This window comes from Sus scrofa, chromosome 4 (assembly GCF_054392235.1).
Source record: "Sus scrofa isolate SSC_HxYL_T2T_F1_AM1 chromosome 4, Sscrofa_HxYL_maternal_Yorkshire_Landrace_v2.0, whole genome shotgun sequence".
NCBI classification, from domain to species: Eukaryota; Metazoa; Chordata; class Mammalia; order Artiodactyla; family Suidae; genus Sus; species Sus scrofa.
In genome coordinates, this window is record NC_139386.1 from 82,940,327 (window position 1) to 82,968,066 (window position 27,740).

General features: G+C 40.6%; 1 protein-coding gene across 12 annotated transcripts in view; it reads right to left on the reverse strand.

Annotated features, from left to right (window-relative positions):
• The window catches only part of SNTG1 (syntrophin gamma 1), a 449,457-nt gene that overhangs the window by 65,031 nt on the left and 356,686 nt on the right, over positions 1-27,740 (reverse strand). For all 12 annotated transcript variants that reach the window (XM_085021222.1, XM_085021223.1, XM_085021225.1 and 9 more), the window contains 2 exons: positions 26,553-26,682; positions 18,635-18,673 (listed from right to left, as the gene is read on the reverse strand). In XM_085021222.1, coding sequence (XP_084877348.1) covers positions 18,635-18,673; positions 26,553-26,682 — 169 coding nt within the window. The remainder of the gene's footprint in view (positions 1-18,634; positions 18,674-26,552; positions 26,683-27,740) is intronic.

Consider the following 27,740-nt stretch of genomic DNA (forward strand, 5'->3'; position numbering starts at 1 on the left):
GCCTCATCTTATACCTCATAACCTTGCATATATATGTGTGTGTGTGTGTGTGTATATATGAAATTATATAAGTAATTTAAACCTTTCACAAATCCCTACTTAGCTTTTATCATTTTTGCTTTCTCATCAACAACATGCCTAGTGGGAACTGAATCTTGAAAATAATGACATTATTCAGACATTAGAGAAAATCAAACTATCAATTGGAAAAGCAATCAGATACTTCCCATGCTGGGCCCCTGCTGGTGGTGAGGTCACACATAGCACTGCTGTCAGAGGAGCTCTGTCAGGTATTTCCTTTGGCACAGCAGCCAAGTTCCTCAGAAATGCAGATCCCAGACATTTCTGGGTGATGAAATGTGCCAGTTACAGAACAATGAATGTTAAAAAGCAGATAAAATTAGGAATTTGCCATTTGTATGAGCACAGGATACGCCTAATCAACACCAATGGCCAATCGCTGTGTGACAGCAGATCAGGCTGAAATGAATCTCCAAGAGCAGGGGATTCCTATCTGCCTTTGAGGCTTCAGTCATTCCCTCAGGTTATAGCGATGCTTCATATCACTGATGACAGAGTTAGGTAACTTCCTGTCATGAGAGGCACAGAGGATTAGCAAATATGACATCACACACACACACACACACACACACACACACACACACACACACACACAAGTTCATAGCTAAAACATTGTGTTAATTATCCAGGTGTGATCAGGGAGGACTTGCTGGGTTACAACTATTTCAGGAAAGTTTCTGCACATCTCACAGAGCAGGAAAAATTTACCTCATTTGAAGAATACCCACAGAATCTCTTTTAACTTCATAAAAAATAAAGAAGATGATGAACAGACACTTATTTCAAAATAAAGAATATTTAATAGGAAACAATTGCAATCAAAATTTAAATCAGGATGAAAATTTACATGGATTAAAGAAATTTGAAAAAAAAAACTCTCCCGCATTAAACAAGAAAAATAGGCAGAACTGAAGGCCACAGGTAAGACAGGAAGCAAAAGGGAGAAAGATGCTTCTTCTAGAGGCAGACTTAGATGTTTCATCTTTGAAGAGAAGTGGGAAAAGCTTACTTCACAGAAGTGAAGATAAAATTGAAAGATGCTGACGGCACAGACTCTGCTGAAAAATTCAACCAAGACAGGAGGGCAAGGCTGAGCAAAGGAGAGAAACAAAGTGGACGTGGATGAACCAGGCAAAGGATTCAGCAGGAATGGCAAGTGTGAAGGAGAAGTCAAGGATGCCCAGGATGACACAACTGGGACCCCGAGAAGGGCAGCCAAGAGGGAAAAATGGTTTAAATGTTGAAAGAAAAAACTGCAAAATTTAAGATTATTGGATCTACCAATGAACCAGGCACACTGTGTTCTGGGAATAATTGAATCAGAAGAGTCAATCCTGAAGCCTAAGTTAACCAAGTTCCTAAACTCAAAGAAAAGGAAGGAATCTTTTGGTCAGTTAGACTGGGTCAATAAAGAAGCCTCCTTAGAGGGAAAAAATCAATTTAGCCTCAGTCACCTTGACTGAAAAAGTTAATGCAAGAAGACAGTGGAGTGGGGCTCTGAAAGGAAAAAAATGTGAACTTGCTTCCAATGCCAACAAACTATTTTTAAAAAAGGGGCAGAGTTTAAAAATTCTGAACATGTAGAAACAAATGGGAAAATGATTTCCCAGAGCAATTCCTATTAAAAAAAAATACAAGAGGGTAAACTTCTGCCAACCAGAGAAATGAAATGAATAGAAAAACCAACACAGAATGTGCTGGGTAGTAGAAACTACATGCTCTGTAAAAAAAAAAAGAGACAGAATTGGATTGGTAGTTATTGTTATGAAGATGATTTAAATGTTGAAAATGATTGCACTGGAGAAATCGAAGTGAAAAAAGTCGTCGGGAGTGGTTGGAGAAAGAGAATCAGCTGTAGCATGACATCCAGACTTTATCATCCATTATAACCAGTTATCTATGCAAATATATCATTTAATGATTAAAAAAAAGTAATGATGAAGGAAATTTACTAAAAATATAAAAGTAATTTATTAAAGCAGGGATATTATGAAAAGAAGAAGGAGGAAAAATGCATGCATTCTCTTATTTTTCAAATTAGGGATTCTATAGCGCATAGCTAATGAAATAGAGAATGATTGTAAATTAGAGGATTGTAGGAAGTTATAGCTTCACAACTAAAAGCAGGCACAAATGGAGTATTAAATAATACAATTTCTTTACTAAAATTAAAAAATATGATTATAGAATTAAAACACCCATAAGTAATATGAATAAACATATCCATTAAATGATGTCTGTCTTATTAATTTACTAAGCAAAACATAACAGTGAAATATATATAAAAATCATGTTAAAGAAAGTGACTCAGTAAAGTTGTAAATAAAAGATAAGCAAAACAGACATACAGGCCAAAAGGAATAAAATACTGGAAATAAAATATGAAGTATCTGTTTATATCAGAAAAAGATAGAAAAATGGAAAAAAGCACTAAGTGAGGCTAAGAAAGGCATTTTATGATATTAAAATGTGTAATGTATCACAAATAACAAAACGTCAACATCAATAATGGGAAATAAATGGGAAGGACCAGGAGAAATAAATGGAGACGTTAATTTACATTTCTCTTTCCATGACGGAGTGAGTGGATAAAACCCAAGTAATGACACAGGAGATTGTGTTCTTTCTACTCCAGGAACATATTTTAGCTAATTTCTTGACCTGAATTACATAATCTCCACTTACACTGCTGCCCGATATCTACATCAATGTCTAGTCAATACTGACCTCATAACTAATATTCTCAGAATGCCCCTGAAACACCTGGATGGACTCACAAGAAATATCTAGTAAAGGGAGGTGGTTGTGCAAAGGAAACTTAACATAATAATTGCCCTAAGTGCCAGAAGCTCTGTATATCTAGATTCACAGGTTCCTGAATCTAGAGTAATCGGAACAGATTACTCAGACGGGCAAGCTGAGCTTGAATTCTGAGATCAGGAGAGACTGTGAACAACGAAGTGACCAGCCTGGAACTGAAGGGAGCATCTTAACCTACAGCCTGGGGGACGCTGCGTCTCTAACTCACAGCCTAGGGGACGCTGCGTCTGTAACCCACTGCCTGGGGGACCCTGGGGAGAAAGGCAGGTAGGAGGTGTCTGTTCTGTAAAAGAAGGTTTAAAAATAGTTCAACAAAATATGTACTCCTATTCCATCCCAGCTATCTGAATCATAGCTACACTTATCAGAAAACCTGGTCATTTTGACAATTTTATGACTGGGTGAAAATGGAAAATAGTGATAACAACAGACTGGGAATATCAGCTAGTACTGTGTAGTAGACAAGCAGACACAAGTGCCTTTCGTCAGACTGAAACAAACTCATGTTCGTAAGGGTATTGAATGTGAAAGTGTTGGTTTACTGCTCGAACTTTAACTACGTGAGTTAGGAGTGGGGTAATGGAGGACGGCAATACTTGTGAAAGAGAAAGCCGTCGCCTGAAAGATCACTATAAGCAGAGGACTGGTCACCTCTGTCAGAAGTTTTGATGTTCTCCACAATATTCATCACATGTACTGCTTTCAGTGAGGGAACTAAGAGACCTCTGTGATCTCCACGGTCTGTTCTACTTGGAGTGATGAACATGCAGTAATTTAGATGGAGCCACATTGTTGGGTGCCAGAATCGTGCCAGTAATAGCGTGTAATTCTGCTCAAAATCCTTCACCCCTGGGGTCCCCGCGTGTGAGGTGGGTTGCAGAACTTAGCACATGCATGCGATGTGGGATTACACGGGATAACGGAGGTTAAGGGCTTAGGAAAGGGCTGCGGTTACTGCTGTGACTCCGGAACTGTAGTGTAACAGGGAAACTGACCAAGTGAAAGAATGCTCGGAGAAGGTCAGTAAAAACGGTGAAGATTCTGGAAAGCAAACGCCAAAGAAAACAGCTGAAGAAGTTGAGTGTGTTCTGGTCATAGAAGAAAAGAAGAGATATGTCTTTGATTCTTCGAGTCTCCATGTGCAAGAGAGACCAAGGTTTGTATCTGCCAGAGGACCCCATGGTGTCACTGGATGGACTGTGCCTGGAACATGACCTCCTGTCATTTTTCAAGGAAACTTTTAAACAATATACTTCGCGAGTAGCAAGGACTAACGGACTTGGAAATAAAGGGAGTGAGGGGTTGGGACCTAATTCTCTTTAGCTGGAAAGGCTGTTGATGGTCAGGACAGAGGGTCGGGTTACAGAACGTGGATGGGCATCCTCGGGACCACAGTCCCTCCGCCACGGGAAGGGCGACAATACGGCCTCCGTGGACTTGAGCTCAAGGCCACCGCGGGAGCTCCCTAAGCTGCTCTTCACCTCATTCTCTCAGAGGATTTCGAGTATCACAGCCCCTCCCTGAGTTCCTGGACTTAAAATGACCTCCAGGGCTCTTCTGCTCATCTCAGCAAAGCTGTGACCACATTTGATATGTGGCCAGATTGACCCTGACAAGAAACGGAAAGTCTTGATCTGGGAGTAGATAAAACATCCCTTTAAAGCTGCCAAATAAAGTTATCAAAGGTACCGGCTATTATTGGTGAACAGGAGAGGTTTCTGGCAGAGCTGAAGACATAAATCAGCACACAAAAGGAGGGTAAATACACAGATCCTGGTGTGAGATGCTGCAATTAAAATGTGGCTGTAAAGAGATATTTTTGAGGACAGTTTGGTGATATATAACTGTATAGGCTAAACTCTATAACTATATATATATATAGTTATAACCATGAACACCACCTCTGACTCAATACTTCTATTGCTAGGAATTTTCTAAGGAAATTATCAGAAACTCATGCAGGAAATTCATGCTGCCAACAACCTTGGAAAAGTTTGAGCCGGGAAACTAATTCTCCCTCAGACCCTCCAGGAAGAACACGGTCCTGCTAACACCTTAGCTTCGGTGCGACATTGCCTGTGAGACTCCAGCCAACAGAACTGTACCCTGGGTTGTTTAAGCTGCTAAGTATGTGTTAACTTACACAACCACCCTATTTTTCTACACGTATAGAAGGGAGTCTGAAGAGCGTGAATCACTGCAACTCAAGCAGAAAGGGGCTGAATCAGGGGCCCGTGCAAGGGGAAAACAATGAGGTTAGGGAGCGTTGGAAAGAGGCTCAAACCAGCTGCTTCCCTTGAGCCATGTGGCATCCACTGGCCGGAGATGAAAGCAGAGAGACACACCCCCATCTGCAGCTACCAGAAATGGGCATGCCTTTTATGGAATCCAATTTTGCCACTGGTATCAAATGAATTTAAACTGTTCGTCAGGAGTTCCCGTGGTGGCGCAGTGGTTAGCGAATCCGACTAGGAACCATGAGGTTGCGGGTTCGGTCCCTGTGGCTTGCTCAGTGGGTTAACGATCCGGCGTTGCCGTGAGCTGTGGTGTAGGTTGCAGACGCGGCTCGGATCCCGCGTTGCTGTGGCTCTGGCGTAGGCTGGTGGCTAGAGCTCCGATTCGACCCCTAGCCTGGGAACCTCCATATGCCGCGGGAGCGGCCCAAGAAATAGCAAAAAGACAAAAAAAAAAAAAAAAAAAAAAACAAACTGTTCGTCATATTTAAATCACACGTCTCTAGAAGCATCTCAGAGTCGCACCTGAGGCATAGAACGTGTGTGTGTGTGTGTGTGTGTGTGTGTGTGTGTGTGTGTCCTACTGTCCATCACAGGCTCTTACTGAGAGCAGAGCCCCCTCATACTCCCTGGTAAGAGACCCAAGCACATATAACATTCAGTCCAATTTCACAGCACAAAACGGTGCTGTACACATAGCACAGCTACTGCACCAAAATTAACAGCAACCATATGCATAAAACTGTAAACCATATTTTCATAGCAGTTGCCTTTGGGAAGTGAAATAATTATTTGTTTGTTTCTACATTCGGTAATTTCTAAATTTTCTACAAGTGTACGTTAAAAAATAAACATGGAAGTGTGTTTGTTCCACACAAAGGAGGAAAAGTTTAAAAGCTTCATTCACTTGCACGGGAGCCCAGATGAAAATCCAAGTGATCTTAGTGAAAAGGCCAGGGGACCAACCCAGAAATAGTGGGACAAGGAAGAAGCGACTGAAATGAGGACACACATGTTCCTGGTCCACTGTGTTTTGCTTGGTGTTATCCTGAAAGCAGCTAAAATCAGACTGTCATCCAATCCTGCTGCAGTGCCTGAATGGGGTCCAGGTACTGGGTTCCAGCACTGGGACTGTCACCTACTGTGGCAACAGGGCATTTGCAGGTGTGCTAAGTTGAGAATCAGGAAAAGGGACAATAACTGCATTTTCTGGGTAATCGCACGTGTCCCTGTAAGAGAAGGAGAACTGAGGGCAGAGGAGGAGAAAGACGATGAGACAATGAGGCAGAGAGGAAGAAGGGGTGGGAGGGGGGCCACGGGCCAAGGAAAGACGGCACCGTGTGACCAGGAAAAGACAAAGAAATGGACTCTTCCCAGAGCCTCTGCAGGTGCACAGCCGCTGACACCTTGACCCCAGTGGGTGAGACCCACTTCTGCCTTCTGGCCTCAGAACTGCAAGAGAATGAACATATTGTTAGGTCCGCAAGTCGTTGGCAACCTGACTCAAGAGCCGTGGGAACACCTCTCATCTGCCAAGGAGGAAAGTCCTACCAGCATCAAAGTCCTCTAAGAAGTAACAGTAAAGTAAGTGTGGGGGTTATTTGGGGGTTTTCTTTTTGTCTTGTAAGGTTTTGTGGTAGAAACATACACAGATGACCCAAGAGAGTCGCCTTGATGCGTCCCTATGGAAATTCCTTCCCCTTGAGGGACCCAGGACTCGTCTCTACCAACAGAATTTTTGGCTGGAAAACTCCAGCTTGGGAGCTCAGTCTAGGGAGCTCTCATCCACTGGGCCACCCGGGTGGGCTCAGGAGGGGGCCGAGGCTGCATTTACCCCCACCCGCCCTGCCTGTCTCCTGCCATCTCCCTGCCAGCTCCGTCCCAAGCAGTTCCCTCCCCTCCTGCAGCGCGGTTCCCACAGCAGCCTCCATATCTGCTCCCCTTGGGCTGGATCCCCTGCGCCCCCTCCCTGAAGGCCCCTCCTGGCTCAGGCAGGCTGCCTTCTCCTCCTCAGGTCTGAATTGCATTTCTTGTTTCCACGTTCCAATCGTTCCTGCCTGTGCTGATTAATTTTAGGTGTTCCCTAAGCTGGGCTGCGGTGCCCAGTCTTTGGTCACACACCATCTCACTGCTGCCTTTAAGCTGTTTTGCGGACTGATAGACACGCACAAGTAGGTAGAGCAGGCCACCCTCTGCCGTGTGGGCCAGGCCTCTTCTAACTGGTGGAAGGCTTAAGGCACCAGACTGAGGTCTCCTGGAAAGGAAAGAATTCTGCCTCGGGATGGAAGGTAGCAATCCCGCCTCAGTTTCCTGCAGCCGGCCTGTCTCGTAGGTTCCAAACCCACCACCCCAGCACTCACAGAGCCAGTTCCTTAAAACAACTTTTTCTCTCTCTCTTTACACACAAATTTCCTGTTGGTTCCATTTCCAGACCTCGCTGGGGGCCCCTTTCCGCTACCTCAGTGATAACCCTAGTAATTTCTTTCTACCTTTTCAATAACCTGTTTAACACTTAACCTCTCGTTAAAATTTTGCACATTAAATTCTCTCTGTTCAAATAACAGGAATGTTTTCTGCCTCTTGATTGAACTCTGAATGATGCTTTCTTGTCAAGACTGTGCTATTATTCAGAGATTGGAAACCACTGGAGAGTCCTTAGCAGGTGGCAATTTCTCCTTCCTCGGCCCCACCGAGGGCGCTAACACCACGAAGCCTGGCTCTCTTGTCTAGGCTCTGATCAGCACTTGGCCTCCATCTTCTTTTTAAGTCCCTGTAAAAGATTCAGGGCAAGAGCTCTACGTGCGAACTCAGGAGGCTTTCCCTGAGCTGCTTCAAGTGTCCAAATAGACTAAAAAGACTTTTTCTTCCTCCAGCCACAGGTCCATTCTATTTCTGAATTTTTCTTCCTTCTAATGTATTATCATAGCATAGTCACTACCTATGAACTTCTAAATATACTACATTATTTTCTCCAGAGGAAACTGCTCCTCAACACCTCTGAAAATCTTATTATACCATCGTAACTCTGTAAGCTTTTTATTGTAAGTATTAATATTATATTTTACATAGGCTTCAATACACGGATGGCTTTTTTGTTTTATTCATGGGACAAAATAAGCTATTAAGCACGGCATAAGAAATACAAAATAAGCTTCATTTAAAAGTTTAGCTTCTGTCATTACAACAAACACACATTAAGCCTATCCATTTCAGTCATTCTCCTGAATCTGCCTGTTGTTTGAACTGTGATTAAAATTAACTCATGCCTCAGTGGGTAGGATTATGTAATTAAAATGCAAATTTCAGTATAGGTCATTGTTCATTAAGCAATTAAAAATAACTAACAAATTTAGGTAATCATTTCCATATCAGTGGGACAATTGTCTTTGTATTTCTACTACACGTAATTTTTTTCTAACAACCTCCTTTAAAAAAGAATTGTTGAGCCAAATGATATGTGCAGTTTAAATTTTCATAATATGAAACTGTCCTCCAAAAATTTTGTAACAATTCACACTCTCACCAATAGTATAGGACAATGTCTGAAGGTTTAAATGTATTAGAGTAACGGTGTTTATAAAAATAAATGTTGATTAAATCAGTTTATATCTGTGCTTCACAAAATAACTGTTTTCACCAATTCATTAAAATATGGGAGTATATAGCTAAAATGCACCTTCAAACATTTTCTGTCTCCTTACGTATTTCACCTGATGGTAACAAAATCACTGAACTCATACTATTTCATTTGGATTTTGAAACACATATAGCGCTTTATCATTGGCCTCTACAAGGGGTACATTCTCAGTGATGAATGCAAGAGCTCAAGGAAAATATGAATACACTCTTCAGCCTAACAGACTGACTGGCGGACAGTGGACGCCTATAGGCTTCAGAGTTTTCAGACAAGGATTCCCAAATGGCTGAGTAGCCATTAAGGTACAAAGATTCAAAGTTACTCCCTGGCAGTGCAGCAAAAAATAACAATAAGAGTTAAAAAAACTGAACAGAGACAGAGATGGCTGCAAACTTCAAGGGAGACAGATCTGCAGTTTATGTCAGGCATGTGACAATCAAATAAAATAGGTAAATTGTCAGAAACATCTAAGGACAGAGCTGATAAAGTGTGTTATCCAAAATGCCTAATTTCCAACCCCAAATTATCATACACACACACAAAGAAAAATGTTACTGACTCATTCCTGGAGGTGGAGTGGGAGATGGCAAGCAGTCAATAAAAACCGACTCAACAAAAATCATGATAGATTTGTCCAAAAAAATCTATTAATAGAAGATATTATAGTTATGTTTGAATAATTTATTAAAGGAAAAACATCATTGTACTACCTCAACAAATAGGCATCCTCAGTAGAGAAATGGAAATTATTTTAAAAAAGAGCCCAGTGGAACTTCTAGAGTAGAAAAGAACAGAAAACAGGAAAAGGAAGAAAGAAGAAATAGTAAACTCATAGACAAATAGAAATTATCAAATTCGAAAAACAGAAATAATAAGGTTGAAGAAAATGAAAGTGATTTCAAGATCCAAGAGACAGTGTGAAGCATATAAGTATACATGCAATGACAGTCCCAGAAGGACAGTAGTGAGGGAAAGGGGGCTGATATTATTATTCAAGGAAGCGATAGCTGAAAACTTTCAAAAATCCAGGGAAAACAGTGACTTAGAAATCCAAGATATTTAACACGCTCCAAGTAGGATAAATACAAAGAGATATACATCTAGGCACATCATAAATTAAACTTCTGAGAGACACAAACAAGAGAAAATACTGAAAGCAGAGAAACTTTCATTACATGTAGGAAAACCTCAAGAGCTAACTTTCCATTAAAAACTGGATGCCAGAAGACTGTGGAATGATACATTGAAAGCATTCAATATTCTAAGTAATGAAGGGTACAAATAAAAAAGGTCAACCCATATTTCTTTATCCAACCAAACTACTTTTCAGAGCAAAGGCAAAATAAAAAGTTTCCCGATAGGAGTTCCTGTTGTAGCGCAGTGGTTAACGAATCCAACTAGGAACCATGAGGTTGCAGGTTCCATCCCTGGCCTTGCTCATTGGGTTAAGGAACCGGTGTTGCTGTGAACTGTGGTGTAGGTTGCAGATGAGGCTCAGATCCTGCGTTGCTGTGGCTCTGGCGTAGGCCAGAGGCTATGGCTCTGATTAGACCCCTAGCCTGGGAACCTCCATATGCTGCGAGGGCGGCCCTAGAAAAGGCAAAAAGACAAAAAAAAAAAAAAAAAAAAAAAAAAAAATTTCCAGATAAAGAAGTGGGATAATTCACAGCTAGCAGACATTCCCTACAGGAAATATTAAAGAAAGTCCTACAATATGAAGGAAAAGGATTTCCCAAAGGGAAACCAGTATCTACAGGAAAGACTAAAGAGCATGGGAAGTAGCAATATGTTACTACTTACAGATCTTCTTTCAATAACCTCAGAAATTATATGAACTTATTTAAAGCGGTAATTGTATCACTGTATTTTTAAATTTATAACATGTATGTCATATATATGACAATAATAATACAAAGTAAGGGATTTGAAATGATTTATATTAAAATACAGCCAAGTTTCTATGTAATACCAATATCAGGTCCATATAAAGTGGAAGTGAATTGTGGTAATTTAAAGATGAATAATTGAATCTCAAGACTAAATTCTAAAAAAAATCAAAACATATTAAAATCAACAGAAATCAACAACATACGAATTAAAATTCTACATTAAAATATGCTTAACATAGATAAGGAACTAAGAAGAAATAAAATAAAAGGATCTGCAATATCTACAAAACAAATAGCAAAATGGCAGATGTTCATCCAAATATATTAATGATTTTTTTTTTTAAACGTGACTGAGTGAAACTCTTTAATCAAATGCAGATATTGTCAGACTGGACAAAAAAAAAAAAAACTTTATGATCTCCAGAAAAATATGCTTTAGCTTCACCAGTATAAAATAGCTTGGAAGCAAAGGATTAGAAAAGAATAATAGTAATAATAAAGATAATAGTAATTGTAAGGGATGAAAAAATAGACTTTAATATAGAGTAAAAGAAACATCTCGGAGTTCCCGCTGTGGATCAGTGGAAAGAAATACGAGTAGTATCCATGAGTATGCAGGTTCAATCCCTAGCCTCACTCAGTGGGTCAGGGATCTGGCATTGCTATGAGCTGTGGTGTGGGTTGCAGACATGGCTTGGATACTGCGTTGCTGCAGCTGTGGTGTAGGCCGGCAGCTACAGCTCCAATTCAGCCCATAGGCTGGGAACCTCCATATGCCATGGGTGTGGCCCTAGAAAGAAAAAGAAGGAAAGAAAGTGAAAGAAAGAGAGAGAGAAAGAAAGAGAGAAAGAGAGAGAAAGAGAGAGAGAGAGAAAGAAAGAAAGCAAGAAAGCAAGAAAGCAAGAAAGAAAGAAAGAAAGAAAGAAAGAAAGAAAGAAAGGAAGAAAGAAAGGAAGGGAGAGAAAAACATCTCAATCCAGTATGACAAAAAAGTCACTATCTTATGAATGCATAACAATTATAAATGTCCCTAACAACAGAAACCCATCATAATGAAGCAAAACGACAGAAATAAAAGGAAAACACCCAGGAGTGAGAGTTGGCGATGTAGATATTACCCCCTTAGTAAGTGATAGAAGAATAATCAAAAGTCAGAAGAAATAAAAAGAGACCTGACAGCACTGTTGGCCAGGGGGACACAGCTGACATTTGAGAAATGTCAGGCCATCCCCTCTCAGGCTGGATTCTGTCCTCAAACTGGAAGGCACAGGGAGCCAAATACCATGGCAGCCCAGGAAACAAGATCGAGGGCGGGTCCTGATGAGCTTTCTTTGTGAGGGGCTGCTGTGTGGGAGGAGGCACTTCTTCTGCTGGTGAAGAGATTCCCTGGAATTTGAGCTATGACATTTCAGCTGAACCTACACTGGTTCTCACGTCATAACTCGGTGTCCCATATCTTTTCCCATCAGCACCTCTGCTTTAATATAAATGGTTGTATACACTATAGACTGTATCTATCTAACCTATCTATCACCTATATATTTGTCTATCCATCTGTCCATCCGTCTGTCCATCCATCCATCCACCCATCCATCCACCCATCCATCCATCCATCCATCCATCCACACATGTTTTGGTCAGTTCGTGCGAGTATATGTGTATATGGGTATAACAGAAACAGACCAATTTTGGTTCATATTACATGTTCCTCCTCCCTTCAGGATTCTGAAATTTCATCTTTAGTAAAGAAAGTAAATGAAAATTAAGACAGCTCTTTCAATAATGAAGCTAATATATGTGTATAAATACAACATACATAAACAAAAAGCTTCGTACCATTTAAAAAACACTCTTCCAAGATTTCTAAAATATAGTTCATTTTGTCTTAATTGTAATGATTATTTTTTCATAACTATGTGTGGATATCTTTAGCTCGACTATAAAATACTTTTTAGACCTCAGTCTTTTTTGTAATGAAAGCTCTGCCACTCTCTTTTCACAACAATTTATAAGGTAGTTGCTCATACAAGAGTTAATTTGTATGGAAACATTACTTTTTAGAGGAGAATTCTCCTTTAAATCATAAAATACCAGCATATTTTGTCACCAAATATTGTAAAATGGACTAAAACTTAACAGGCTCTTTATGCCTAGATTATGAGATTCTATGATTTGTTGTCAATGTTCATAAGTTGAATATGTGAAAAATGAAAAGAAATTGTCCCTCCAGGTGAAAAAATCTTGGGATTTGAAATACAAAATAAAATGAATCGCCTTTCCCACCAATGGACTATTTTGTTTAAAAAGGACACACATATACACCTTCAATAAAGCTAAAAAGGAACGAAACAAACATGGATCTTATTCTATGATAAATTTGGAGCTAGTTGACTTTATATGATGCTTTGACTGAGACTAGACAACCAATGGTTCAGAGAACACAGCCCTGGGATGGGGCCAGGGACCATTATTCTCAAGGCTACCTGACGGCTAGAAACCGGGGATTGGGACTACATCAATTAAAATGCCACAAAGATCACTGGTCCTATAAAGACTCAACTCTTTGTTCTTGAATAAATGTTCCCTGGGTTCAGCAAACCTTTGATGAATTTCCACAGTTGTGAAAAATATGATTCAGACTATTTTGCCATTTTTTTGTTGTTGTTGCTTTTATGGAGAAGCAAATGTCTGGAAGTCCTTACTGCTCTGTCTTCTTACATGTTACTTTAAAAATGGATTTTTACTAACACAACACTGTATATCAACTATACTTCAATAAAAAATGGTTTTTAATGTGTCCTTTAATTTCTTAGCTCTCCCAACACAGCTAGAGACTACTAGTGTCCAGGATTTTATAGCCCGTCAAAAATGAATGCTATTTTTATAAGATAAACTACTTGAGATAATACTTTATTTATTGTAAATGGGTATAATTTTTCTTTATTTAAACTATTAGGATTTAATAACACTATTTTACATAGCACTTGATATAAAGAAAGCTCATTATATTAATGTTTTCATGATGAATTAATTCTCCATAATCATTCTCTTTGGTAATTACAGAAGATATTAACTGTAAAATGGCATTTTATGGGAATAAAATAGTGTGCTTCAGGATGGAGGAATTTTGGTTAATAATGATAAAAATTATAAATAAATCATGACAAATGCTTTGGGTGCATGAAGCACTGTGACACAGGTCTGCTTTCTGTATGACTCTAGTGCCTTAGGAAATTAGCCTAATTTTACACTCAACTGAGTATCATCGAGCAATTTAATAGCAGGACCACCATGCTCCTTTTCCAGTTTTTCAATAAAATTATCATTTGAAGCCAAAGTTCACTTTACAAATATATCTGATTAAAATTGTACTGAGGAAACAGATGGATGTGTTGCGCATGTAGAGAGGGGCTGGGAAAGTCACTCGGAACAAAAAGTGAGCTAGGAAAGACACTATTGTAATTTCAAGACGAGGCAATAACTAAGATGAATGATATTCAGCCTTTTTTTTTTTTTTAGATTTTTAGGGCTGCACCTGGATTTTCAGACATTTTAATAATTAAAATGCCTTTAGCTTCATTGAGTTTATAAGCCATAAAGCACACATATTTAAAGGGTAAAGTTTGATAAGTTTTTCCATATGTATGAATGCATAAAACCATCCCTACAATCAATATAATGAACTCATCCATCACCCCCCAGAGCTCCCTCATGCTCTCTTATAACCCCTCTCTGGACTGAAAGAGGAATGATGGGTTAGTGGTGAAAAAGACAGGATGTGCAGGTAACCTCAATAAGAGAAACGTGCTTAAGGGCCTACAGCAGCCAGCTGTTTAGAGGCAAAAATAAGAACATAACATTATTAGAAATAAGTGATGAGTTTTTTTTTTTTGACTAATCATGAACTGATAAAATCTAAGTATAACACAAATCCTATAATCCTTCTTTAATGGATTAAAGAAGCTAGCTTAGGCTACATAAAAATACAAAGGTTAAAGCTAGCTTAGGCTACATAAAAATACAAAGGTTAAATTCCCTTCCTGTACTGACTATGTGGTGTTTACAAATAAAAAAGAAAACAATAACAAGAAAATAGGAACATGTCACAATGTAAAGAAAGGTATATGAAAGGATACGCCAATGTGATTTAATGATGCTCAACCTCATACATACCATTAGAAACACATCTTAAAAATGGTAAGCACACAGTTTCTCCAGCTATTCCACAGAGAAGACCAAAAGCCGGAGGTGTCCAGCAAATACGAAGGACAGAGCTGAGTCCAGTAGACAAAGTCGTAAAAGAGAATGTAAGGAGAATGAGGATGGAATCGACCACATCTGAGATCAAAACAAATATGGAATGTGCAGCGTGGGAACTGGAGCGTAACCTAAGAGAGTTAGTGAGGTCGCAGGGGAAGGGCTCCAGGGCGGGGGTCCTGCGCACAGGGTTCCTTGGGATAGAAAGTCTGGGCAGTAATACTTCTTTCCAGATACGGACACCTTTACCAGATCCTTGGGCATCTTCCTGAGATGTTCTGTGCCTGTCCGACAGTGTGGGTACGTGTCATTCTTTATCAAATAGCAGTGGCTGCTTACGCCCAGTTCTGCACTCTGCTATTGGCACCAAGTTTTTTGCACAGTCTTCTAGGTCAGTACCAGGAGACTGGCTCATCTTTGGATGGCTGCTCAGCATCTGGCTGACAGGATGGTTAGGCTGCCTCTGGTCCTTTGTGGGTGTGGATCTGTTTCTCTTCATCATGCTCAGGGGCTGGTGTGGGTCTTTAATCGCAAGACTTATAGAAACTCTTTGCCATTGTCTCTCTTCTTACACTGCCTCTCACATATTTTCTCCAGTCTTGCAGCAGAATTTTTTGGAGCTTCTCACTCTAAATGTCAACTCTTAGATTATCTTTCATATTTTCACCCATTGCTGTGAGCCGCATTCTGAGGATAACCTCATTATACTACTTCCAACTACAGGCTTATCTCTTCTATTATTCAACTGGTTGATTGATTATAAATTTAAATATACTCATGTTTTATTCACTTTTGAACTTGGGTTCTTTTACAAATCCACATTTTTTGACACCATCACCTTCTTGACTTACAATGTACACTCCCTTATTTTTTTTTAAAACTCACGTGATAATTAAAAATTGTCATGGGTTGTTCTTTAATCTCCACACTATGCTTCCTTTTGTAATGGTTTATTTCCTCATATAGTTTATACTTTTGATTAAAACCTCTCCTTTGGTGAGGTGGTCTTACTGGAAGTCTCATGTGTTCTGGCCAGAGTGTGGGGTGTCCCTAGAGAGCTGGGGAGCAGCACTGCCCTCTGCTGGACAGCAAGTGACATCTATCCTCCAGTTCCAGACCCCTTTGTGCTTTATTTTTATGTTACTTTCTCTGGTCAGGGTGCCTGCACCACACAGGCAGCATAAGGTCAAAACCGAATCCCCCGGGAAGCAAAGGCTTCTGTTCCATCATATCTTAGATGACATCTTTTTGTCATTTTTGAGACCTGGGGAAGTGAGGGCACTTAAATACTTTCACACATGCCTGAGGTACTTCATAAAAAGTATTCATATCAACATATATTTATATTTATCTGAACATTTATATTTATCTGAACATTTATATTTATCTGAACATATTTATCTGAACATATATTTATATTTATCTGAACTTCCAAGATCGCTACCTAAAATTGACTTAGGAAGAAATATGAGATGAAAGCTGCTGGTCCAAGATAAGAGTCCCATTTGAAGGTCTAAACCTGGATGAGAAATGAGATTATATATGATTTTCAACTTTTATTCCTTAAGGTGGCTCAGGTTTTACAAAGAGGATGCGCCCTGATCTCCTAACGCGTAGCTATCATACTATTCAGGTAAGCGTTTCCTGCTGTGCAGAGACAGGCATGCTGAACTGTAAACCAACCCTATCTCCAGAAACACTTCATTTACGTGGTGGACAGTAGTCAGGGGAAATCTATTTTTCAGTTTTTTAAAGTGCCAAGAAGAATTCATTATGATTTCAAAATTGTGAGATGTTAAGAGATGTGAAATAAAATTTCACTACAATAATAATATTAAAAGGCCAGCAAATAAAAAGTCATGAATGCTAATAATTACCTGTGTTTATTATATATAAGTGGGTTAGAAACAGTTTCATTATGATTTATTCTATATGCAAATGTTTCAGATTCTTATTGACTTCACTCAGTGTCATTCAAAACCCAGGTAAATGCAGAGGTGGTGAGGAATGTCACAGGTCACTGAGGGGAGCGAGGAGGAAGTGTTCCCTGTCGCTGTCACCATCAATCAGGCACAGCTATGGGGTAGTCGTGCTTATGAAACATTCATCGTCATTAAGTTACAGGAATTAGTAATATTTCACATGTTGAGGGCTGAAAGGGCAAGGGAAGGTGACAAATATTGAGTCATTTTAAAGAAACATCCTTATTTACATTTTTGGCAGGAATTCTCCAAATGCATAGATCTACATTTTCATACATCTGACTATACGAGGACCGATGACTGCGTCTAGCCCTGGGCCTTACAAACTCCCTCACGCATTCCAGGGCCCTGACTCTTCCATCTGAATAGTTTATCCTTAACGACCAAGAGGTCACCTGTGCACACCTGGCATCAGAGTCACCTGAGACCTGGGTCAGGATGGAAGCTATAAGGGGACCCCCCAAGCATTACCCAGAGCTCCCGGATTGGCTGCTCTGGGCTGGAGCTGGTCTCAACCTCTGAACAAGGGCCCCAAACACAGCCAGGATCTGCTGCGGAAGGCGGGAGACACAGACACCCCTCCCGAGCATTAGGGGGCCCAGGTGCCTTGGGGCCTGAAGGAGGGGGCAGGGTCCCCTCTGCTATGGGGGACCACCGGTCAGAGCTGGAGGCACCCTGCACCCCCACAGCTGTGCTGTCCTCACTACTGGTTCCGTCACACAGGACACGCGGGCCACCTGGGCCAGCAGCCTGGTTCATGATACAGATACACCAGGACATCAACTCTATTGCGAAGAACACACTCACATTTGACACACTGTTGAGAATTTACCTTTGTTATCATGTAATTTTCAAAAATAAAGATTAAGAGGGTTGAGCTTGCACAAATGCTACAGGTGACAGACTTGATGCTTAGCTAAGAAAAGTAACTGAGTTCTAACAAGTTGAAGATTCTTTAAAAACTTTCACCGTGGAAATTAACTTGTGCTTGGTGTGCATTTATGAATAGATATCACAGGCACTTAGATTCTGCGAGTTGGGGTCAATGTCAAGAGTGAGACCTCTGAGTCCCGCCCCAGAGCTCCACTGTCACAGCCTGGCAGGTGACCATCTGCGTTCACAAACTGAGCCCCACCTCCTTTTCTCATTCTAATTAATGTTGGGGATTAAGTTTGCGTTTGCAAAAGCAATAAAAGTTACATTAGCATTCGAAAGAAGTGGAAACAGCTATTTCCATAATCAATTATTTTTTTCTACAATCAGCGACTAGTCTAATAAGGCAACTAAATTCTCAGCTTGATTAATCAGACATGATTTTCATCCCATGCATTGGTTTAGACTCATTTTAAATACTGTCAGCCAATTTTGAAAGTTCCCTTTAACTTTTAGATCAGTTCAGCAGAGGGCTCCTAAACGTTAAGCTACAATAAAACTATCTTATGTAAATAGCTGTCCAAGGTATCCAAAATTGTATTCAAACGAATATGATTTTTGTCAAAATAGTTTTGATTTAATTCACTTATATAAAAAGCTTCTCTTAAAACTGGTTTTCATATTATTGAAAACAGATATATTACATAATATGAAATAAAATAGATCATGTATATTCCTGAAATGGCAAAGATAGTACCAATTATTTCCACATGAAAATGAAGCACAATCAAGATGGACTTCTATAAGAGATAAAATGGAAGAAATACATGATTTGGCTTTGCAGGTGTTTCTCCATCTTACCTGCTGGTTTACAGGAAAGTTTCTGTTGATTTTTTTAATCTGCAATAATAAAAAAAAAAGTGAGAATAAAATCACACAAGATGCCCCAAATCTTATGAGAATCTATTTTTAGCGTGTGATTGTAAACTGATATGCATATTGATATACTAAAATCATTGCATAACAAACATCAATTATGAAAGTTTTTTTAAAAATTTTGACCATCAAAATTATCCCAAATTTCCTGTGTAAGCATTTCAAAAAGATTTCCATCTAATGATTTTCTCTTTAATGGGAAATGAAAAGCCTGTGTTTCCACACAATGTTAAATGAAAATCTACCAAAAATATAGAGGGTAACTTTTTGTAATTTCTGTTTTGACTTTGAAATCATATTATATTCAATTTATTTTAACATTTAAGAGAATAGAGGAAATGGAATATTCAAAGACTAAAGGATAAAGTATATATGTCAAAATATTTTCAGTCAAGACCTCAAATAAAATAAATACGTAATTTAAGACAATGTATTAAGTGACACGTGATAAGACTTTAAAATAAACTTTCAGAGAAAGAGTTTTTTCTGTATTAAGTTGTAAACAAACTTTAAAAGCTGAATGAAATTGAATATTGGATTTACACAAAAGACATTTAATACATAAAACCTTTGTTCAACAAAATTTTTACTAATTCAAACCAATTCTTATTTTTCATTGGTTTTCTAGAGACACAGAGACTGTTTTCACTTAGAAATTATTTTGTTGAATTATTTTGTTTTTCCTTTTTTTAGTTGAAGTTCCCTTTGTCTTACTGATAAATATGCATTAAGAGGAAATCTGATGAACTTGGGGCACAAAATTGCAGAAGCGACACAAATGACTCATATATAAGAACAGACTTTCAGGACACATGTCACTTACACTATGAAAGAAAATAAAATATGAGAATATTCATATTTTCCTATATACCTACAGTCATTTCAAAGCAGTTTTGCTCTGGTGAGGAACTGGCTAAAAAAAAATCTCTAAAACTATTGGTGCCTTCAGCTAAAATCAGGACAGTCTGGAAATGGAGACATAGATCCCTAAACATGTTATTAACAATCAAAAGGCCGGTATTGAATACTTTGTGAAATTAGGCTTGTTACCAGTTTTGAAGGACTGCTATCAAATTCTAACAGTATTTTATGTGAAGCATCGTCTTCAAGTGGGTACTATCTAGCTTTGCATTTTTTAGTTTCCCCAAATGTAATTTTAGTTCTATGAATGACATAAAATGTATGACTGAAGTTAAATGACACTTCTTTGCAAAACATTTACTTAAAATACCATTCAATGAAAATTGTTTTTCCAAATCAAGCTTATGCCATCAAATTTGTTTAAATGGGATTCTCCAGATTTGTTCAAGAAAATAATATGCATGCTCCAGTTTCTGTTTTTTGTTTTTTTGCCTTTTGTCCTTTTAGGGCCACAGCAGCATCATATGGAGGTTCCCAGGCTAGGGGTCTAATCAGAGCTGTAGCTGCCAGCCTACACCACAGCCACAGCAACTCAGGATCCGAGCCGTGTCTGCAACCTACACCACAGCTCACCTCAACGTTGGATCCTTAACCCACTGAGCGAGGACAGGGGTAAAACTCGCAACCTCATGGTTCCTAGTTGGATTGTTTCCGCTGCGCCACAATGGGAACTCCTGTGTGTGTGTGTGTTTTCCTGAATCGTACTGGAACATTCCATCCAGTGACTGCCAACCTAAAATGGACTCTTGCCTGCTTTCCTTGGAGCGTCATCTGTGCACTTATCACACTATACCCCCCAACACACACACACACACACACACACACACACACACACACACACCTGCCACTGGGTGTGCACGTGTGCTGTGCACTGCTCCAGGCCCTGCCGCCAATGTTCAGAAGTAGGAAATGTCCCCAACCTTACTTCTTGAGAAACAGAGCACACGGAAAAGCCATACATGCTAATAAACTGTTACCCCAGGGGGAGGTCCAGTCCCAAGGAAGCAGGAGGGAAAGGTAAAGTGGAGCGAGGCCAGAGCGCAGAAAGCAAGCATCAGGTGGCGAGTAGCCCGTGTCGCTAAGCTGGCACAGCTGCTCAACCCCACAGGGCTCTTCCCCTGGTGATGCAGCGTCAGAGCTGCATGGAGTTGCTGCGTTTCCACCCGGTGCACTGGGTGGGGAAGGCAGGCTGTCTATTAGCTTCTTTCTGGCCCTGGACTTTCACTTCCCATGGGGGGCAAACACCCCACCTTCCTGCTGAGCTGCTGAGTGTCTGAGGGCAGCTGGTGGCCCATCGGCTCAGCTACTCCCCTATGGCAGGGAGTGGGGACACAGGGAAGGCCACCTGGCTAGTGCTGGCAGGCAGGAGGGGTGGGTGTGTCAGGGTGGGGCCCCTGAGCAGCTCCTGCAGCTCTGAGACCTGGAACATCAGGAACCGGGAGTGCTGTGGCCAGGAAGACCGGCCCAAGTGAGGACGGGGATGGTGTCAGGCATGGGGAGCCACGCCAGAGGTGGGAGCCGGCAAACTGTCCAGGAAATGGCCCATCTGATCATGGCTGCATTTTTCTGTAAACATCAGAGCAGATGTTTCGGATCCAGCAAATAAACATCAGCTAGTATTTTCCAATATCAAAAATTGTTTAAGAATTTTAACTTTCGGTGGGTAGTTCTCTAAGAGACAAAATAGGTTAGTTCTTTCATTGAAATCCCTCCTGACACGACGTGCCCAAATAAACGCCAATCATGTTAAAAGCAGAAACACGATTGTAAAAAAAATATGCATATGATAAAATGCCTGGACTGGCCCTTGTGATTCTTCTTTCGAATTAGTGACTCTGCCATTGTCTAATTTCACTCTGTGTAATCTGTTTTGGGTTGACACCTGCATCTCCGCCATTCATATTTTGGTGTGTGAGAAGGAACAATGCAGAAAACAACACACTGGCACTAAAGTGCATCTAAGGACTCAGAAACGTCAGCAGCTATAAAAAGGAAGAAAGAGTCTCCCCAAGTGACACCCATGCCTGTCAGAACCATACTGCACTCTCTGATCACAGACTTTGGTTCCTTTGTGGTAAGTCTCCTTCCTGCTTTATTTTGTAATGACTTTCAATTCACCTACAAGCTTTGTCGAGTCTTTTTAATGCAGCAGACATAAAAGAAGTTTTTTCTTTAGCTTTTCACAACCAACAGAATTATGGGGGGAAAATTCCTTTTTTTCAACTTGCAAGTGTTTGCCATCTAATAGAGCAGATTTCTGTGGATTAAATATGGCTCTTGAACAAGTTTTTTGCTCTTGCAGGTAAATGGGTAAAATACAGGAGGATGGGGAAATTCCTCCTCCATGAATTCAGACGAGTGATGAGGGGTGTGTGTGTGTGTGTGTGTCTGGGAGTCTGTGAATTCTGAAGGACTGTGATCATCCCACAGAAATCACAGGGATGTTGGATGTCCATGCATTTTCTTTAAAATAAATGTTTTTAGTATTAAGCAAAGAAGTAGATATTGTTGGTTATCTAACTCAAAAGCCATTCACATATTCCTTTCTCGGTTGTATCCACTACAAATGCTAGAAAAGGCAGAGCAGAGAAACCCCACTGCCCAGCCACCCACCCCACAAGAAGTGAGTTTATTTGTCCAATGAAGGGTTTTGGGGAAATATTCTCTTATCTTAGTTAAAGGGAAGAGATGTGGCTCCTGCTACTTATCCTTTTCCCCTTTCTTTCCTGCTCCGAACCCTGAAGTGATGTTTGTGCTGCTGCAGCCCTGATGTGATCCTGAGGTGGTCACATAAGGTTAAAGCCAACACTCTCAGGGGAGTGGATGATAGCAGCAATACTGTATGGGGACAGAGGATGGGTTCTGGGCAGAGGGGGGCTTCCAGCAAGTGTTACCACCCACAAGTCTTTCCATTTGGGGGAAAAACTCCAACTATTTACCCCATCAGTACGTAGAGTTTTTCTATTGTTAATGAAAACATTCTCAACTGATACAGACATTTTTTGGAAAGAATATATTCTCTTCCACATAATAAAATATGGATTATATATTTTGAAAATCTCACATATACATTCTCATTTAAGAAAGCACTAATTTTCAATGAACCTTGAAGAGTAGAAGCAGATAACTATATATAATCTGCACACACACAAAGTGATGTATTTCAAGTGACACATTACATCCCAGTGAAGGCAGAGCATGCGGAGGATGTATATGAAAGATTTTAGACGAGAGGTGACTCCATCACCTTAGAAAAGTAAGAAGAAATTCTGTTTATCAATCAGGCTTTATTTTAGTGCTGGAGCAATAGAGAGGGATTGGAGAGGCTGGATCCATGAAACACCGGCTGAAAGAGAGCTCTGCCTTTTATCTGCTTCCCCTGTTTCTCACTTTTAAAGATGAGGGAACTGAGGGGGCCTCTGGCTTTGCCAGAAATCACGGCTGCTTAATAGTCTAGTCACTACTGGACATTTATTTTAACTGATTTTGTCCCATTTTATCAACATCCTGTCGTCCAAACAACCATCTTTCAGAAGATGAAGAATCTCAAATGACAACTGGACAAAACAAAGATGTGCAACCTCACATACAATAAACAAATCGATCTGGCCATTTATTGGTGGCTTATGGACTAAGTCATTTAATTTAGCGTGCAGCTGGAGAGAAGAAAAAGGGCACGTGCTCCAGCATCACTTAAGGGCCAGGATGTCTACAGCCATTTTTCGCATAACGCTCGCTGAGGCTGAAGTTTGCAGAAACTGTTTGGCAAGAGGGCTGTGGGGCAGGACCCCAGAGCGGGGGGCGGTGGTGGAGGGACAGCTCCATAGCCGGTCCACTGGCGCCAAAGCCCACGCTTTCCACGCTGCAAACACCCCTCTGCAAGGTCATCCTTGAAAACTCCAATGTGCTTTGGAGTCTCCCGTCCGTGGTCCCTCCCACCTGCGGTCTCCGCTCCATCCCCTCGTCCATGGCCTCCGAGGCTCCCCCGTGCCTGCGCCGGCAAGGAGCCCACAGACACCCCCCTTCCCCACACAGGCCTGGTGGGGCTTTAGCTCAGCGGTCACCGCAACTTCTGCTGCGACATCGTTACAAGTTAGTTATTTTTGAAGGGGTCTGAGGACTCAAACAATAGAAGCCAGCGTTGGTTGCCCTAAGCTGTTGTGTAGGTCACAGAGGAGGCTTGCATTCTGCGTGGCTGTGGTGAAGGCCGGCGGCTGTAGCTCCGATTCCACCCCTAGCCTAGGAACTTCCATGTGCCGCATCTGCGGCCCTAAAAAGCAAATGAAATAAAATAAAATAACATTCTATTATTTTAAAAAATACTTTTCTCATAATTATAAGATCTTGGCTTATTTCAGGCTCTCTAATTATTGTATGTGATGACATAGAAACAATATTCTCAGGAGAAGTTTTTCTTTAACCCTGTAAATATCCTTATATTTATATTTAATAAGGCTGTAAAGCGTAAGAAAGAGAAGATGACCCTCAGAGGAGCTCTGCCTTGTTTTTTTGTTTTTGGAATTTTTTGGGTCAATCTGAATCCTCTTGTTCTTTTCTGAAATTCCAATACGATGAAAGACTGAGGGGTTTTTTTTTTGGGGGGGGCGGTTACTCTTGCCCAAGTCAGACGTGCCTAACGGGCTGTGTGTGGGGTGATGCTCCTGGGAAGCTTGGTGTGTCTGTGCCTATTTGGGGACATAGAAACAATCCACCTGCTTTTATTGACACCACAAGGAGACACAATTTCACACCCTAATAAACAGCACGCAAAGCAGGCTGACGCTGAGTGCCGAGGTGATCTGTGGAAAGAGACCACAGGCCCTGGAAGGAAGGGGGTCAGCTCACAGTCATTTGGGAAACATGGAAATGTACCTACCCTGTGCCCCCAACCCACTCAGTGGCCCCGCCCCCCCAACATGGGCACAGCCATAAGGCATGGTTTGTGACAGCTGCAAACTGGGAACAAGTCATCTTTAATGACAGATGGTCCTCCTATTTTTTTTTTTTTTTGTCATTTTGCCATTTCTTGGGCTGCTCTCGCAGCATATGGAGGTTTCCAGGCTAGGGGTCTAATCGGAGCTGTAGCCACCGGCCTACACCAGAGCCACAGCAACTCGGGATCCAAACCAAGTCTGCAACCTACACCACAGCTCACGGCAACGCCAGATCATTAATCCACTGAGCAAGGGCAGGGATCGAACCTGCAACCTCATGGTTCCTAGTCAGATTCGTTAACCACTGCGCCACGATGGGAACTCCAGTCCTCCTATTTTTAAGAAATATTTGCCACAGCCTTTCTTCGATTTCACTTATTTATTTATTTATTTATTTTGTCTTTTTGCGATTTCTTTGGGCCGCTTCCGCGGCATATGGAGGTTCCCAGGCTAGGGGTCCAATCGGAGCTGTAGCCACCGGCCTACGCCAGAGCCACAGCAACTTGGGATCCGAGCCGCGTCTGCAATCTACACCACAGCTCACGGCAACGCCGGATCCTTAACCCACTGAGCAAGGGCAGGGACCGAACCCGCAACCTCATGGTTCCTAGTCGGATTCGTTAACCACTGCGCCACGACGGGAACTCCTTATTTTTTTTATTTTATTTTTTTTTCTTTCTTCGATTTCAAAGCAAAATTGGTCCAAAGATATTTGTGTCAAGAGGGTCATTTATGTGAGGAGAGTTTTGTACATTCCTGAGTTGGTGAAAGCGTGAGGTACTTCTCTCTGGCCGCTTATAACAGTTCTGGCCGCTGGCCTTTCTCTGGGACTTAAAAGCTCCAACGCAGCAGAGAGGAGCTATGGATAAAGTGCTGTGGTAAGACAATGGCCTGCATGTAACTAGTTTGTTTTTTAAAATAAAATAGTCAATAACACGCACTACTGTATAAAACAGATGATTAATGAGAACCTACTGTATAGCACAGGAAAATCTACCCAATAATTTGTAGTAACCTATATAGGGAAAAGGAATGGATATATTCATAGGTCTGACTGATTCTCTTTGCTGTACACCTGAAACTAATACATTATAAGTCAACTGTACTCCAATAAAATTAAATGGAAAAACAAAACAGAATAGTTTTAAGGTCAAATGATCTTTAAAACCCACATCTACATTCAGTGAGTGAAGTGAGGTTTATAATTTTGCATATTTCCATGGTCTCTATTTCCTTTAGAGACCAGGAGGAGAAAGGACTGTTATTAAAGAATAGCGGCGAGGAGAAAGTAGAGAGAGAGAAGAAACAGGAATGGGGGGAGAAGCAAAGGCTGGAGGAGGAAGCCAGAGAGGAGCAGAGAGGCCGTTCCCAGCAACACAGACGCGGGGCCCAGGGTGACTTACGGCGCCCACAGGTCACCTCCGGCTTTGTCTCTGGGCAGCATAGGGAAGGGACAACCCCAGCTCCAGGCCAACTCCTGTCACCCTGCCCTCCTGCCCCTTCAAACATTTCTAGCTGCACGTCTAAGAGCACTAAAGGAAAATTAATATTGCTTCCTTAAAATTCAGGACGTTTTTAATCCAAAATGCTTTTACTTATGTATAGAGATATAATGGTAGAGGGAAGCATTGTATGTAGATATGCAGGTGTAGACAGATGGCTGATTATATAAATACAGAGCAACAGATACAGATACTTTAGTGCCCACATACTAAAATGTCTATTTTCACTTATTTAATTAATACCGATGTTACAAGGTTTGTGGATGGAAACTTGAGTGTGAATACACTTGAAATTATATATTTGGGCTAAAACTCTCACGATAGAGTGACTCTCTTTAAACAAGTGTTCCTCACTAGTATTCACGACAGGGCTGCAGTGGTCCCTCCTCAGATGAACACGGAGCAGTCAATGCAAAGCTACCTACATAGGCAGAAATTCACCAAGGCTAGGGAACAACGCCAGGGATTGCTGGAACCACGACTTACGTTGTGCTTTGTGAGGTTGGAGATATTGGTTGCTATTGCTTGCAGCCAGTCCAGGGAGTCTTCAGCAGAGAGGCACTGGATGATCCCACTGCAGACCCCGTCCACCGCCGTCACTTGGAAAGCGTTCTGCCTGCAGAGATGTCAAAGCAAATTAGATCAAAGCATTGTCTCTTTGTCTGTTTGCAACTTGACATCATTATCTGTTCCAAAGCTCTTCCTTCAAACAATATACATGCAGCTTCAAATTCATATTTGCTTACTTCTCTTTTTTAAAAAATCTGTTTTTAAATGGAACACAAAAGGTGAACCCAGATAACACACAATTTGAATTATGGCATCTTGGGATTCAGATACATTTAGAGGAGGTTCGAGATGTAAAATACATAGTATGCAAATGGAAGATTATGTAAGACTTTGCAGTAGGATTCTTTCCCCAAGTGTACCGTAAAGTTATAGAGATATTTATCTACTATTTTGACTACAGTCCTCTCCTCTTGCCATTTTTCAATGCCTTTTCTGATGTACAATGAAAAGATCACAAAAGACCACAAACATATACTGAGAATCGGATAAAATCATGTGATGTCATGGGCTGAAGCACTTTATCAGCTGTTAAACCAGTTGTTACCCATCTTCTCAAAGATGGTCATGGACGAGGGGTTCAGAGATCCTCTCCAGGTCTAAATAAATATTCATGCTCTAAATTTAGGTGGCTGCTGTGTATTTCAGTAACAACCAACCTTTCCTTAGAATGGAATGGCCAGCCTAAATATCTTTATGGTCTTTTACTGAGTTTTTTGTTGATCTTGTTAGAGAAAATTAAAGGATGCCTTTCTAAATTGTTTACAAAAGTGCTATAGAATTTACAGCAGCTTGGTTGCTACAATTTTAATTATTTACTCTTTTTCTGTATCAGGTTCTTGCATGTTTCCATATAAGCTTAATGGAGAGGAATAAATTAAAAAAAAATCCAAAATGAATGAAAAGTAGCCAAATGCTTCATGTTTGAGCATTATTCTGTGGTGCAACACAATACCCTTTAGAATTACACACACTATATTTAAATCCTAGTCAATTTTGAAGCAATAGAAAAGATTTTTCATACAAACTGCTATGTAAATAACGTACATTTATACATTATTTTCCAATTTATTTTCCAATTAAATAGCTTTTGTGTCTCTTCTGAAT